Source organism: Benincasa hispida, chromosome 4, assembly GCF_027475165.1.
Source record: "Benincasa hispida cultivar pf3 chromosome 4, pf3_genome.v1.1, whole genome shotgun sequence".
Classification (NCBI taxonomy): Eukaryota; Viridiplantae; Streptophyta; class Magnoliopsida; order Cucurbitales; family Cucurbitaceae; genus Benincasa; species Benincasa hispida.
Window position 1 is genome coordinate 49,613,225 of NC_143481.1, and position 15,576 is coordinate 49,628,800.

General features: G+C 38.4%; 1 protein-coding gene across 1 annotated transcript; it reads right to left on the bottom strand.

Annotated features, from left to right (window-relative positions):
- Positions 1–10,728: 10,728 nt before the first annotated feature.
- On the bottom strand, positions 10,729–13,127 carry LOC120076233 (uncharacterized). The gene is made up of 6 exons (XM_090313233.1): positions 12,602–13,127; positions 11,739–11,861; positions 11,579–11,652; positions 11,193–11,495; positions 10,971–11,108; positions 10,729–10,929 (listed from the first exon to the last, which is right to left on the bottom strand). Exons 1-6 carry the CDS (start codon positions 13,125–13,127, stop codon positions 10,729–10,731), a joined length of 1,365 nt encoding a protein of 454 aa, XP_090169359.1.
- Between the last annotated feature and the right edge of the window lie 2,449 nt (positions 13,128–15,576).

The following is a 15,576-nucleotide window of genomic DNA, read 5'->3' on the forward strand; positions in this document are numbered from 1 at the left end:
CGTATCATTGGAGCTTCTAATATTTAGATACATTAAGCCTTCCTTCTAGCTCACTAAAGGTAAAAAATAGATTTTGTTGAAGTTTTGGATTTGAATTGTTCAAATTATTTGGGAAATATAATTGTATATGGTAAAATTAATATAATGTATATAGATACATTATATTATAAAGTTCATTTTGAATTAGATTCAAAGTTAAACTTTATTATATGAGAAAATTAAAATATTTGAATAAGATTCAAATATTAAATAATAAAAATTACATTTATATTACAACTATAGGTTAAAATTAATATGAATAAGATTCATATTAAACCTATAGATTATGAGAGAAAAATATATTTAAATGTGATATAAATATGATATTAATTAAATATATGATATTTAATAAATTAAATTCAATAAATTATATTTATTAAATATTATTAAATTATTTTAAATTTAATTATGATTTAATTTTAATAATATATTAAATAAAAATAACTCCTAATGTGGGGAGTTATGAGAAGTTAGTGGGAGAGAGGGGTAATTCACCCTCTCTCTTAACTTAACTAAAAAAAATGAAGAAGAAGAAGAAGAAATTTGGGTGATTTTCTTCTGTGGCTTCCTCTTTGGCTTTAACGGAAAAGAAAAAATTCTCTCTAGAAAAGTTTCTTCCTCCCATCACTCTTCCAAAAAGGCTCCTGTTGATGGAATGAACATGCAAACAGTGGAAGCAATCACAATCAATAAGCACTCAAATTACATTTAATTTGAGTTTCGAAGCATGTATGAAAACAATTTTTAGAAAAGAAGGCTTAAAAAATTTATCATTTTAAAGAAATCCACCAAATTCAAGCTGCTCTCTACGAATTTGAGCTGCAAATCAATAGTGAATCACCAAGAGATCTTCTCTACTATTCTCCAACTTGGATTTGAGTGGTGGAACTCTAGATTGAATTTAATTAAGTGAGGGAAGTAAGAGGGTTTGAGAGAGCTTTTAGAATTTTAGAAATTCCAGCTGCATCATCTTCTTCAATTCAAAAATTGAAGTATTTATGTATCCAATACATGAAAGCATTAAGTCATAATGTTGATTGACACTTTAAAGTCCACCAACCTAGTGGGATAGGTGTCCTAATGTGGAATAATCCACTAAGTAACTCAAAATGTGGATTTTCCCACTATCTAAAATATTAATTTTTAATTTCAATTGATTTAATTCAAAATTAATCAAATACAAAATTCAATTTCTAAAATTGAATTTGAAAATTGAAAATTAATTTTATTTTAATTAGTTAAAAAAATTTAATTAATTAAATAATAATTTAATATCAAATATTAAATTAATTAAACACCTATTTCATACATGAATCTCATTCATGTAATCAATATTTAAATAATTTAATCTCTCCGATTATGCTTAATTTTCAACAAAATTAAACGTTAATTATATAAAATATAATTATCCAAATCCTAATTAGAAACTGAAAAATTCAAATTCAAATCCTAATTTAAAATTGGAACACTTCAAATTGAATTCCCAAATTGAATTTGAACGCTTCAAATTCACTCAATATACTAATCCAAGATTTACGAGCTAGTAGAGGGATTATGGACCGATAGATCATGAGCTCCAATGATTTAAGATTAATTGGCTAAACTTTTTAGACCGAATTAATCAATATTCATTAACTACCGAGACACACCAATATAGCTCAGTAGTTGCACTCTCATCACTGTAGATATATTTTTGTCAACTTGATTTAAACATAATCAATAAGTCAACCCTTCACAGGTTGTTCGTAATATCGGCTAGGTCAAATGTTGTTTTACCCCTAAAATTACATCTGGCTCCTTATATTTCACTGATCCTCTAATGAACAATTGGTTTGCGATCCACGAGTCCCTCACAAACCAATGAGACCGTTTTGGCTATTTACTCGAACTTGATCCATCTTTATATCTCTACATAAAGTTCAAGTATGCATGTAACAACCATGGATCTTAGTTTATTGGATTTAGTCTTTACGAGTAAGATTTATATATTCTATAATAGTTTTATTGAATAAATGTCAATAACATCTTTATTGATAATAGAATATGTTTAATATTACAAAATGCGAGTTTTAGAACATACAACCCAACAAACTCCCATTTTGACTAAAACTCTAGCGGATTTTACATATATACAAATATATATACAATGTTGAGTAATTAGAGAATAAATACAATAAACTAGGGTATCAAATACCCAATATTTCTCCTACTTGTCCTAGTTTTATCTATCAACGTGACAATCACATCTCCTTGATGTACGATTTTCCTGATGAGATGGTACTTGCATTTAATGCGCTTATGGCTTCTAGGTTCTTTTGAGTTAGCAACTCCTCCACTGTTATCACTGTTGGGGTTGATACCCTAAACTCTCATTGGATTCTGTAGTTTGCAAACACCTGTATTGAACAAATATTTGTGATGTAATAATATGAGATATTTTCTTCACTGTTGTCTATGAAACATGAGATGTTTTATTTGCTTTACCACAAACCAATAAACTAAGATCTATGGTTGTCGTTGTAACTTAAGCATGTATGTGGAGACATACAAGTGGATCATGCCTTAAGTGATAATGAAAATGGTCTGTAGTATATGGATATAGGAGGGAAACCTTATCCTTGTGACACTATGGATGCGACCCGCTTTGTAGATAGTTACAAGTGTTGTTACATGCTACAAATGTTCTGATCCTGATCATTCATGTGGAGATATGCGAACGGGGGCGTCCTATACAAAGGAGTTTGTATAAGACCGGACCAAAAAGTGTATAGTCTTATTATATAACGCCGTTCATGACAGAGACTTCACTTCACTAAGATGACCATAGGTAACATGACCTTAATCCTGAGTGAGTTGGAAAATCCTGCCTTTGAGGGCAGTCCTTTGATTTGCATAGGTGCAAGTGGCCAGATTGTCGACTCAAACCTAATGAACAATAGGTAACATTTCAAGCTAATTTACCGTTTGGTCATGTCACCTATGGTCATCCAAGTGAAATGTAAGTCTCAATTATCAATGGGGTTATATAAAGAGACTAATCATCTCGTGGTCTGGTCTTATACAAACTTTTTGTATAGGATACCCCCACTCGCATGTATCCACATGAATGGTCTATAGTAGATGGATACGAGGGGGTTACTTTTATGATCCTAAGGAAAACAAAGCGTTTGTGTGTTAGGGTTGATGTCCTAAATCTCGTAGGGTCTAGTATTTGTAAATATGTATATGAACAAACATTTGTGATGTAATAATATGAGATATTTTCTTCACTAATATCTTTGAAATATGAGATTTTTTAGTTGCATTAACCACAAACCAATCAATTAAAATCCCTGGTTATCGTTGTAACTTAAGCATATATGTGATGACATACAAGTGGATCGTGTTTTAAATGATAAACTAAATGGTCTGTAGTAGATGGATAAAGAAGGGAAACCTTATCCAGTTGACACTACGAGTGTGGCCTGCTTTGTAGATCTTACAATTGTTGTAAATGCTACAAATGGTCTGATCCTGACCATTCATGTATTAGACATGTGAGCAGGGATGCTCTACACAAAATAGTTTGTATAAGACCAGACAACGAAATGTTTAGTCTCGTTATATAACGACAGAGACTTTCATTTCACTAGGATGACCATAGGTAACATTACCTTAATTCTGAGTGAGTTGAGAACTTCTGCCTATGAGGGCGGTATTTTGATTTGTATGGGTGCGAATGGCCAGATCGCTGACTCAAACCTACCACTTTAGAGATTCATCTGATTAAGGAACTGGAAACTCAGCTACACAATATGAAATTCACTTCTTTCCCGATTTAGGGGTAAGTAAATAAACTGCTCCCTTAAGGGCTGATGTTGGGACTTGAACAATGTGGCACCACACCTTCTCTTGACCAGAGAAGGATTTACTCATAGTAAAACTATGAAGTATCGTTCATTTGAGGAATCGGTGGTACTTAAAGAGTTAGATGTAATTACAGGGGAAAAACGGTAAATTGGCCCGGCTGTACTTATGAGCGATTTGTGAAGGGTCATCGTACTATTGATTGGTTATATCCAATGGACACAAAAATATATCTGTAGCACGAAAAGTGTAGCTGTCAGTCTTTAGTGGAATGTCCAATAGTTAACGGATGGTGGATATCGTGATTAAAGAGTTTAGTCAGTTATTCACGTACCGTTGGAGCTTCAAGCTACAGGTCCATAAGGTCCCCTTGGTAGCTCAATAGATTCATGTTGAGAATCAATTTTAAGGTTAGTTTGAAGTGTTCAAATTAACAAGAGGGAATTTGATTATATATGATATAATTAAATTGCATCAATTATATGAGATATAATTGACTTCAATATTAGATACATTAATTGGAGGAATTATTATTAAATGCTATAATGAAGAAAAAGAACTATGGTTTATAAATTGCATGAGATGTGATATTAAACCTATAGGTTATGAATATTTTGATTATATTTGTAATTAAATCAATTATAGGATAATTAGTTATGATTTTTTCTCCCATAAACAATTTAGTAGGAAGTTGTGATCAGTTATGGTAATTGATGGATAAAATGAATTTTTTTTTCATTTTTATACTATGTGATCATTCAGTGATTGAGAAAGGTGCGATCAAAAGCATTAGCTATACAATAGCTTGAGAGAATTAACGACAGTTTAAAAAGCTTCTATACGAGAGTCACTTGTTTTCTAAACAATCGAGTACACTGTCTATACGAGTGACTTTAAACAATTCCCACTTACTTGATCGTCTATATGATCTGTAAAATTCCTCCTACCCTCTACCAAATCCTACAGAGTCCACAACTCTTGGATTCTCACACCGATAATACCAAGGCAACCTTCTGGTGATGTCTTCTTATTGTTCAAAGGACGAGTGTAGATTTGTTCTTGTTCAAGGAGATTACTGTTCGAGTGTAGATTCATTCGTGTTGGTGAACAATTGTGCAGTAAGTTCAAGGGAACGAGAAGAATAGTTCTTCAAGATTAAGTTCTCTTGAACCTTAGTACTTTCCCTTTGGAAGCATGCTGTAATTTAGAGTTTTTGCATAACTATTACTGTTTTATTGTAACTGTGTATGTTTTGTCAAAATGGGATTTGGAACAATCTCCCTTCCGCTCACGGATCTCTTTGTTAAGAGTTCCTTCATTGTGTGGACAAACGCCACCTTCCTTAAAGAGGATCATATAAGGGAACACAGTCCAAGAAGCAAAATTGTGCTGAGTAAACTTTCCAAAGAAGCTATTGAAACTTCAACAAGAGTTGTTGAAGAGCCTGCTAACTTTCCAAAGAAGCTATTGAAACTTCAACAAGAGTTGTTGAAGAGCCTGATACCTCAACAAGAGTTGTTGATGAGAGTTCATCTAGTAGGTCAAATCCACCTCAAGAGTTGAGGGCACCTCGACATAGTGGAATGGTTGCAAACCCACCTATTCGCTATATGGGTTTAACTACAATCTTGGCTATGGTACCCAATGGCGAGGTTGAGGATTCGCTGTATTACAAGAAGGTAATGGAAAATGTGGACAGAGATGAATGGGTCAAAGCCATGGATCTTGAGATGAAGTCTATATACTTCATCTCAATTTGGGATCTTGTAGATCAACTTGATGGGGTTAATCCAATAGGTTGTAAATGGATCTACAAGCGGGAAAGGAGTGCTTATGGGAAGGTGCAAACCTTCAAGGCTAGATTTGTGGCACAGGGTTATACCTGGATAGAGGGAGTTGATTATGAGGTGACTTTCTCACCTGTTGTCGTTCTTAAGTCTATCCGCATCCTTCTGTCCTTTGCCTCATATAATGACTATGAGATATGGCAAATGGATGTCAAGACTGCCTTTCTGAATGGTAATTTTGAGGAGACCATTTACATGGTGCAGCCCGAGGGATTCATAGCCCAAGGTCAGGAGAAAAAGGTTTGCAAGCTGAATCGGTCCATTTACGGACTGAAACAGGCATCTCAATCTTGGAACGTAAGGTTTGATACTGTGATAAAATCTTATAGCTTTGACCAAAACGTTGATGAGCTTTGTGTCTAAAAGAAAATCATCAACGGTTCGGTAGTTTTCCTAGTGTTATATGTAGACGATATCCTACTCATTGGAAATGATGTAGGTTTACTGACTTCAGTTAAGAACTGGCTAGTGACCCAATTCCAAATCAAAGATTTGGGAAAGACTCAATTTTTTCTTGGGATGCAGGCCTTTCAGGATGGAAAGAACAAATTGCTAGCACTATCATAGGCATCATACATTGACAAGATGTTAATCAAGTACTCGATGCAGAACTCCAAAATGGGCCTTTTACCTTTTTTGCATGGAGTTACATTGTCTAAGGAGAAATGTTCTAAGGCACCTCAAGAAGTTGAGGAAATGAGACGGGTCCCCTATTCATTTTCCATTGGCAATTTGATGTACGCGATGTTATGTATTAGACCTTACATATTCTACGCTGTGGTGATAGTCAATAGATATCAGCCTAATCCAGGACAGGGTCACTGGATAGCTATCAAGAATATCCTAAAGTATCTTAGGAGAATAAGGGACTACATGCTTATGTATGGTTCTAAGGAAATGATCCTTACAAGATACACGAACTCTGATTTTCACACTGATAAGGATTCTCGGAAATGCACTTCAGGATCAGTGCTTATTGAAGGAGCTGTAGTATGGAAAAGCACTAAGCAGGGGTACATCTCTGACTCCACCATGGTGGCCGAGTGTAACGACCCGACCCCCTAGGAGTTAAATTAGGCCGTTACTAAATACATACATGCATGGAACTTAAAACAACACCCTTTATGGTGAAATAAATGCTATATAAATAAGGTAAGTTCAAAAGTTCTTCATTAAATGAAAATATTAAAAACAACAATAAGGTACCCATAAATCATAAATGTTAATAAATAAGTCTGAAAATAATTCTTAATAGTAGGTTTCAAATATCAAAACTGAAAGTTAAGCAAAACATGAAAGGAAATCTAAGTCTCCTGAGCAGAAGCATAAAACTGGTCCCAGTGGCTCGAACACAAATTCCGTTTGTCCATCGTCGGTGCATCTCTACCTTTACCTGAAACAACAACATGAAAAAGAATGAGTATGAAATACTCTGTAAGTAACCCCATTACTAGGGTCAGGCTAGGCATCTGTGTCCTCAAGAGGCCTACCTCTGGTGGAACATATAAACTGCTCTAGTCCTCATGGGACACATACATACATGAAAAACTGATTTCTAACCTACTATAGCTAAGTATGCTCACTACCTTTGGTGAATCCCGAAGGAAACAAAATCTGGCGAATCCCGAAGGAAACACAATATCTAGTAAAACCCGAAGGAAACACAATCTGGTGAATCTTGAAAGAAACACAATCTGGTGAATCTCGAAGGAAACACAATATCTAGTGGGCATCTAACTAATCAGTAAAATCACTATCATAGTTTTAACATCATAATTATCACAATATGATCCTATGACATACATATATGCCTCAACATCATGGCTCTACAACATGCATATATGCCTCAATATCCACATATCAATTATAACCTCATGGAATCAAATATCATCTCATGCTAGCATTCAAGTATCTACATGCACAAATAAATCTTTTAGTTCCTCATACAAGAACATACATCGGTTATACTATACTATCAATCTATCATGCCATCATTCTGTCGTAATATTCATCTATCCTACTAGCATACATCTAGTGTCAGGCCCGTGGGCAGTTCCAGTAGTAAGATTACTTACGTCGAAGTCAAATTCAGATATTAATCCAAGCTAATGATCTTCGACAAAATAATTCCTGAATTAAGTCCTCTAATACAGAACATAACACTAAATTTCAATCCTTGGAACCAAGATCCAAACATATAAATTTAGTTCAACGATCACCAATGAACTTACCCAACGAAACTTGATCAATAAACACTCGCAAGATTTCGACTCCAAATCTCTCTTAGCAGATTTTAAAACCCAATGGACGATGACTTGGAACCTACAAAGTATAAAACCAAACCCTCATTTAGTCAAAACCAATAGGTGCCCAACAACCAAATGGGTAATACTTGTCGAACGAACTCGAATCCATTGAACAGCACATTGCACACTCCGAAGTACTCCAATCTTGGATTTAAATTCCAAATATAAAGAGATAACAAATTTTAACCCAAAACCAAATGGGTAATCAAACCTTCAAAGACAAACCAAAATTTTGCCCAAAATTAATCAAAAGTTCAATGATGTAGGCTGATTTTGGAAACGAACAAGGTTGGGCGACGCTAGACCGCGTGACTGGAGGCAACCAGCGGCGGCGGGTTGAGGTGTGAGGAAGTGGCTAGCGCTGAGGAAAAGGGCGGCGAACTCTGGATCTGGCGTGGTACAGGCTGGGTCGTTCAGCTTTAGCCTTGGCAGACGGCGCGAAGAGTGTGGCGGCGAGACTCGCAAACGCCAAAAGCAGACAACTTCGGCGTGGGAGGTCGAGGCTCGGCTGATGATGCGTTGTTAATGCGATGAAATAATGGTGTAGAATGTGATGGTGGAATATGCGTTGTGCATTTAGTTTTCTCGGCAAGATCCAAGTATAAATCCTATTGAGTTGCCTGGTCAGCCCAGAGTCGAACACAGGGACTAAGAAAACAGTATGCAATGGTAATTTTAGATCTCTTTGCGGTGACAAATGAATCAATGCGTTGGTTGGTATGTTGTTTGAAGTATAAAGTTTATGTGGCGGAGTTGAGAAAAGAGTTAATAATACGAAAGATGCAATGAGTATGTAGAGGAATAGGTTGAGAAGGGATTTAGCTAACACTTCCTAACAAGGCGTTCATGTTATGCGATCATGCTACATACATATAATAGCAAGTCGTCTCTCATTGCAAATGCTATGGTTTCTTGTTTTAGAACGCATGCAATGTATGCGATGATGTCTATAGGACCTACATATAAGCATCTATTCTTGTCTATGCGATGACGAATGACACACACATCCACAAAGCGACCGCATACTACCATAACATATCTCTAAGGTGCATGCGATGCATGTTGGCAAATAGAACTTATCTCTAAGTCTCTATCTCTTGCTTATGCAAATTTAATCTTGCTTTGTCAAGTCTAGATTCTGGTCTAGCTCTATCAAGTCTTAGGTTCTTTTTTTAGACTCTCTGTCGAGTAGCTCTAAAGGGGTGATGAACGCAACATAAGACAAGATGATCTGATGCAATGAAGATCCTAGGTCATGTTAGCTAAGTACTTCTTAACCCATTCGAAAGTTTAGTTACTCATGCGTATTGTAAAGAGAGTGAACAGATGTAGAAATGCAAGTTTCATTCTATATATGAAATTAAAATACAAAATGACAATGTGAAATAAAGATAAAAAGCATGGTAGCAATTTCTTGCTTCCCAAGACTTTTACATTGTTATTCTCTAATCTGCTTAAAAGATATTCTTGCTCTCACAAGAGTTGGCCCTCTCTCTGCTTTCCACGTTCCCTGGCTCTCTCTCGAGCTGACCAAAACGATCTTCTGGCATCTTTTCCCTTCTCTCACTTCTGCCTTCTAAGTATAAGGAAACTATGAACAAAGGCTAACTATCTTCTATATGGTGAACTCTCCGAACTCAGCAGAACTTAGCGAACTGAACAGAACTCCGCAAACTGAGCTTCTTCAACGAAGGCAGCTTTCGGTATTTAAAGAGCTTCAAGGTGAAGAGTTTTTTCTCTCAAACGATTGCACTGATGGGATGTCATTAATTCTCTATCTGATGCGCCGAATATTTGTTACAAAAAAGTTGAGTGTACTTTCTACAATGTGTCATTAACGGCTTGTCAACTTAATTTGGAATCGACCATCATCATCTTTTTGTCCCATCGTGATTTATTAAGCTTTCACCTTGATGCGCCAGCTATATGCGGCCACCTTCTTGAGCAAATTTTCGCGAACGCATATGATCATGTAACCTTGCGGTCATAATCTCTTGATGTGCTCGGACGTTAATTTCCTTGGATCGCAATTCAACTTTGCGCCAACGCATTTTATGCATAGAATACATAAGTTGGCTATTTTTAATGCAATGGACACATGCGATCGCAAAGTTATAAACTTAATGCTTTTGGACACAATTTTATATTTTTTTTACTGTCGCAATTCTTCATTGTTTTATAACTTTGCGCTATAATAACGTGCATTTCTGCCCGTTATCAGCTGACTGGGCAGCGCCAAAGTGCTGAGACGCTAGGAGGGATGGCAAAAATTTGGTCGTGGCTTGGCTGCCGGTCGAGATCGGCGGCGAGTGGTGGAAAGAAAAATCGGAGAAGGGGGGGAGGTTTCAAACGCGTGAGGGAGAAGAGGGAATTTGGGGGGGGGGGGGGGGGGGGGGGGGGAGGAGGGGGTTATAAAATAATAATCATAATAATAATAAACTGAAAAGGAAATAAAATAAACTATATTTTATTTTTCTCCTTATTCCACTTTATACTATTAAATTTCTTTCCTTCCCAAAATGAAATTAATTTCTACCATTAATTTCTAAATTGAATAATTTCAACATCAATAATTAAATTCCTGCAATTACACTTGAAGTCCAAAATTCAAAAAATTCCCTCAAATAATAAAAATTACAGAAGTTACATTATTACTAAAAAAAAATGCAGAGTGTTACATTCTTTCCTCCTCAAAGAACTTTCATCCTCGAAAGTTCATTCCTGAACAGCTCCGGGTACTGGGCCTTCATCTCATCCTCTCGCTCCCAGGTAGCCTCATTGAACTGGTGCCACAGAACTTTCACAAATGTATTTTCCCTGCGGCGCAATGTCTTTACTTCTCTGGCAAGGATCTCTATAGGTTTCTCCTCGTAGCTCAAGTTGTCAGTCAACTGCAAGGGCTCAAAGTCACTACATGGGATGGGTCTGTCACATACTTCCTCAGCATCGAAACACGGAAGACATTATGAATTGAAGACAGTGCTGGGGGCAATTCCAAATGGTAAGCTACAGGGCCAACTCGCTCCAAGACCTCAAATTGTCCAATGAATCTTGGGCTCAACTCCCCTCCCTACCAAACCTCAGAATACCTTTCATGGGTGCCACTTTTAAGAACTTTAACACCAGTCTCAAATTCCAGGTCCTTACGTCTCACAACGGTATAGCTCTTCTGCCTGCTCTGAGCTGTTTGCATACGAGCACTGATCTTCTGTATTGCCTCATTCGTGGTCTGCACTAGTTCGGGTCCTAGCAATTTTCTCTCTCCTACCTCATCCCAACACATAGGAGACATGCAACTCTTCCCATAAAGGGCCTCAAATGGCGACATCCCAATAGTGGACTGGTAGTTGTTATTATAAGCAAACTCCATCAGATGCAAGTGAGCATCCCAGCTTCCTGAAAACTCTATGGCACAGGCACCCAACATGTCTTCCACTATCTGATTCAATCGCTCTGTCTGCCCATCAGTGTGGGTGAAAAGCTATAATGAAATTCAACCGAGTCCCTAAAGCTTCCTAAAGACTCTTCTAGATGTTAGACGTGAAACGAGGGTCTCTGTCCGACATGATGGACACAGGCACTCTGTGCAATCTCACCACCTCCTTCATGTATATCTGTGCTCACTTATTTACTGAAAAGATGGACTTCCCAGGTATGATATGTGCTAATTTTGTAAGTTTGTCTACACAACCTAAATTACCGTGAAATCTTTGACTATCCCTGGAAACCCCACAATGAAGTCCATAGGCACATGCTCCCACTTCCATTCTGGCACACTCTATGGCTGTAATAAGCCTGCTGGCTTCAACCTCAAGGCTTTCACCTACTGGCACACCAAGCACTTACTGACGAACTCTGCAATCTCTCTTTTCATATCATTCCACTAGTAATAACGTTTCAAGTCCTGATACATCTTAGTGCTATCGGGGTGAATCGAAAATAAGGAACTATGAGCTTCTGACAACAACTCATTCTTAATATCATTATCTGTTGGCACGCACAAACGTCCCTAATAGAGGAGACCACCTTCCGCAGATACTGATAATTTGCCATCCTGGTCTGACTCCACCCTGTGAACTTTCTCCTCCAGATAAGGGTCACAACGCTACGTATCAATAATTCTCTGCCTTAGACTCGGTCGTACTGACAATTGCGCTAACTGTGCCATGACCTTACCCACTGCTACGGCAATTTCTGCCCGTTCTAGCTTCTTGCAAAAATGAGTCGTCTAGTAATGAAGGTTGCTGAATGAGCCACCTTTCTGCTTAGGGCATCTGCCACTACAATCGCCTTCCCTAGGTAGTACAAAATTTCACAGTCATAATCCTTCACATGCCCTAGCCACCTTCTTTGCCTCATGTTCAACTCCTTCTGAGTGAAAAAGTACTTTAAACTCTTGTGGTAGGTGAAGATATGTATCTTCTCTCCATATAAGTAGTCTCCAGATCTTATGAGCAAAAGCCACTGCTGCTAACTCCAAGTCATGTGTGGGATAATTGTGTTCATGCTTCTTTAGCTGACGTGAAGCGTAAGCAACTACTCTGCCCTGCTACATCAGTATGCCTCCCAACCCCTTCATAGACGCGTCACTGTAAATGACAAAACCAACTGATCCATCTGTTACTATAAGAACTGGAGCCGAAACCAACATCTGCTTGAGATCTTGGAAACTGTTCTCACGAGCCTCATTCAAATAGAAAAGGGCTCTCTTCCGGGTCAACTGAGTCAATGGGGCGGCTATGCGAGAGAAGTCCTTTGAAAATCGTCTATAGCAGCCGGTTAACCCCAGGAAACTGCACACCTCACTGACTGTGGTTGGACGAGCCCAACTCTTAACTACCTCAATCTTTGTAGGATCCACAGAGACACCTCCCTTCGATACAACATGCCCTAGAAAGAACACTTGCTTCAACCAAACCTCACATTTAGAAAACTTAGCATACAACTTATTGCCCCTCAACGTCTCCAAAACTTTCCGCAAATGCTCCTCATGTTCCGCTTCTATCTTGGAATAAACCAAGATGTCGTCAATAAAAACAATCATGAAAGTGTCGAGGAATTCCTTGAACACCCTATTCATCAAATCCATGGACACTGTTGGGGCATTCGTTAGACCGAACGACATCACTATGAACTCATAATGCCTATACCTCGAACGAAAAGATGTCTTGGGCATTTCACTGTCCTTTATTCTCAGCTGATGGTATTCTGACCGGAGATCAATCTATGAGAATATCATTGCTCCTTACAACTGGTCGAACAAGTCATCAATCCTGGGGTGAGGATACTTGTTCTTAACGATCACCTTGTTTAGTTCTCTGTAATTAGTGTACAGACATAATGATCCATCCTTCTTTTTTACAAAAAAAACAGGTGCACCCCTTGGTGACAAGCTAGGGCTTATGAAACCCTTGTCCAATTACTTCTGCAATTGGACCTTCAGTTCCTTCAACTCTACTGGTGCCATCCTATATGGAGCCTTCGAAATAAGGGTGCCTGGCTCCAACTCTGAGAAAACGTCCAGAAAATCTCTCACTACTGGCTTTGAAGTCAAGGTGACTTCAGCCCCTCTAGTGTCAACCACACTAGCCATAAATCCCCAGACTCCTTGGTCAAAAGGTCTACTAGCCTTTAATGCTGAAATCACTTTGGGTAGGACCATAGTTCCAGCCCCTTTAAACTTAAAGCTGACTCCTGTAAGAGGGTTAAAGATGACCTCCTTACGGGAAAAATCTATGCTAGCATGATTAGCAGCTAAACAATCCATATTGAAATCACATCAAAATCATGCATATCTAAAATTATCAAGCATGATTTGCTATCTCTACCTGACATGCTTCTATCTTTTACATGGCTAACATGATCTCTCCTGATGGAATGGAGATAGACAGTGCAAAGGGAAAAGGTTCTGACTCTAACATGGTATGCCTTACAAATATAAAAGATACAAACGAGTGCGAAGAGCCAGAGTCAAAAACAACTAAAGCATGGTGCCCCAAAATGGGAAGCGTACCTGGCACCATTGTGCCTGACTTCTCGGCCTCACGCCGAATGGTAGACACCCTACCCTGCTACTGCTGATGACTTGAGACTCCTTGAAACGAGCTTACGGGCTGGCCCCTGAGTTCAGGTATGTTTCTCCTTGGAAATTTCTCTGACATATGCCTTTTCTGGCCACATCGAAAATAGACCCAGAGCCGGCTAGGCATCGTCCCCAGTGTCGCTTACCACAAGTAGTACATATCAGCCTATCCTCCTTGACGGTCATAACTTGGGAGCCCTTTTGTCCCCACTGACGTGGTGCATTCACTGTGTTCTGGTTCCTCTGCTGATACTCAGAAGCCCTAGGCTCAGCCTTCCTTTTCTGACCTGTAGAGGTCCCAATCCTAGCGACCTTCTGTACTCTTCTCCTGCCTGGGAGTTAGCATCGATCCTCACGGTGGCCCGCAGTGCTGCAGCATATGTCTTGAGGTCCAAGGCATGTACCATACCTCGCAGTTCACTCCTCAGACCAAGGATGAATCTCTATATCCTCGCTACATCGATGGCTCCACCGACATAACTGCCTGTTCCAAGTTCGAGAATTCTGGCTACTTGTTGTACCGGGTGTTGGTCGAAAAATACTTCTCATAAAAGCACTCTTTGAACTACTCCCAGGTTGCAAGTTTCCCACCAGTATCAATCATTTTCTCTGTTGAACGCCACCAGATTTCTACGTTGCCAATCAACATGAAAACTGCACATTGGAGCTTGTGCTTTTTTAGGCACCTCATAAAACAAAAAATCGTCTTAATACATGACAACCACATCTTTGCTTTGATGGGGTCCCTCAACGATCCATCAAAGGAGCGAGGGTCAAACTTTCTGAAATCCCTCAGATGTTTAGCCTCAAGAGACAGACCCTGCATGTCTCTATCCTGCGATTGGGTCTGCTATAACTGCTTGGGTTGCACCGGTTCCTCCTAAGCCTGATTCTGAGCAATCTGCCCTGCCATCGTGTTATAGATTAGCTCCTGCAGTTTTCCCATTAGGGAGGATGCAATAGCTTCACTAATTCTGGCTTCCATTGCCTTCTCATCGACTAGGGCCATAGGTGGATTTAGAGTTGTCGGGACAGTCTGGCTACTCTCAACTCCCTCTTCCTGCACCCATCCTCTAACAATTTTTCTTGTTCTAGGTTTAGGTGCCATGTTCTGTCATGAACTCATAAATTAGCTATCTATCTCTAAGTCTTTCTCAGAAATCATGCTATGAAAATACTATATCACTAGTCTCATATATACACTGAAAACTTTCATTAGTACGATATATGGCGATGGCGAGGAATTTGTTACTAGGCCATAAGGACTATCTAGACTTACGTAGTAATTCAGTCTACAGAACCTAAAACATGGGCTCTGATACCAACTGTAACGACCCGATATCCTAGAACTTAAGTTAGGTCGTTACTAAATACATGCATGCATTGAATTTAAAACGACACTCTTTTATGGTGAAATAAATTCTAAATAAATAAGGTAAGTTCAAAAGTCCTTCAT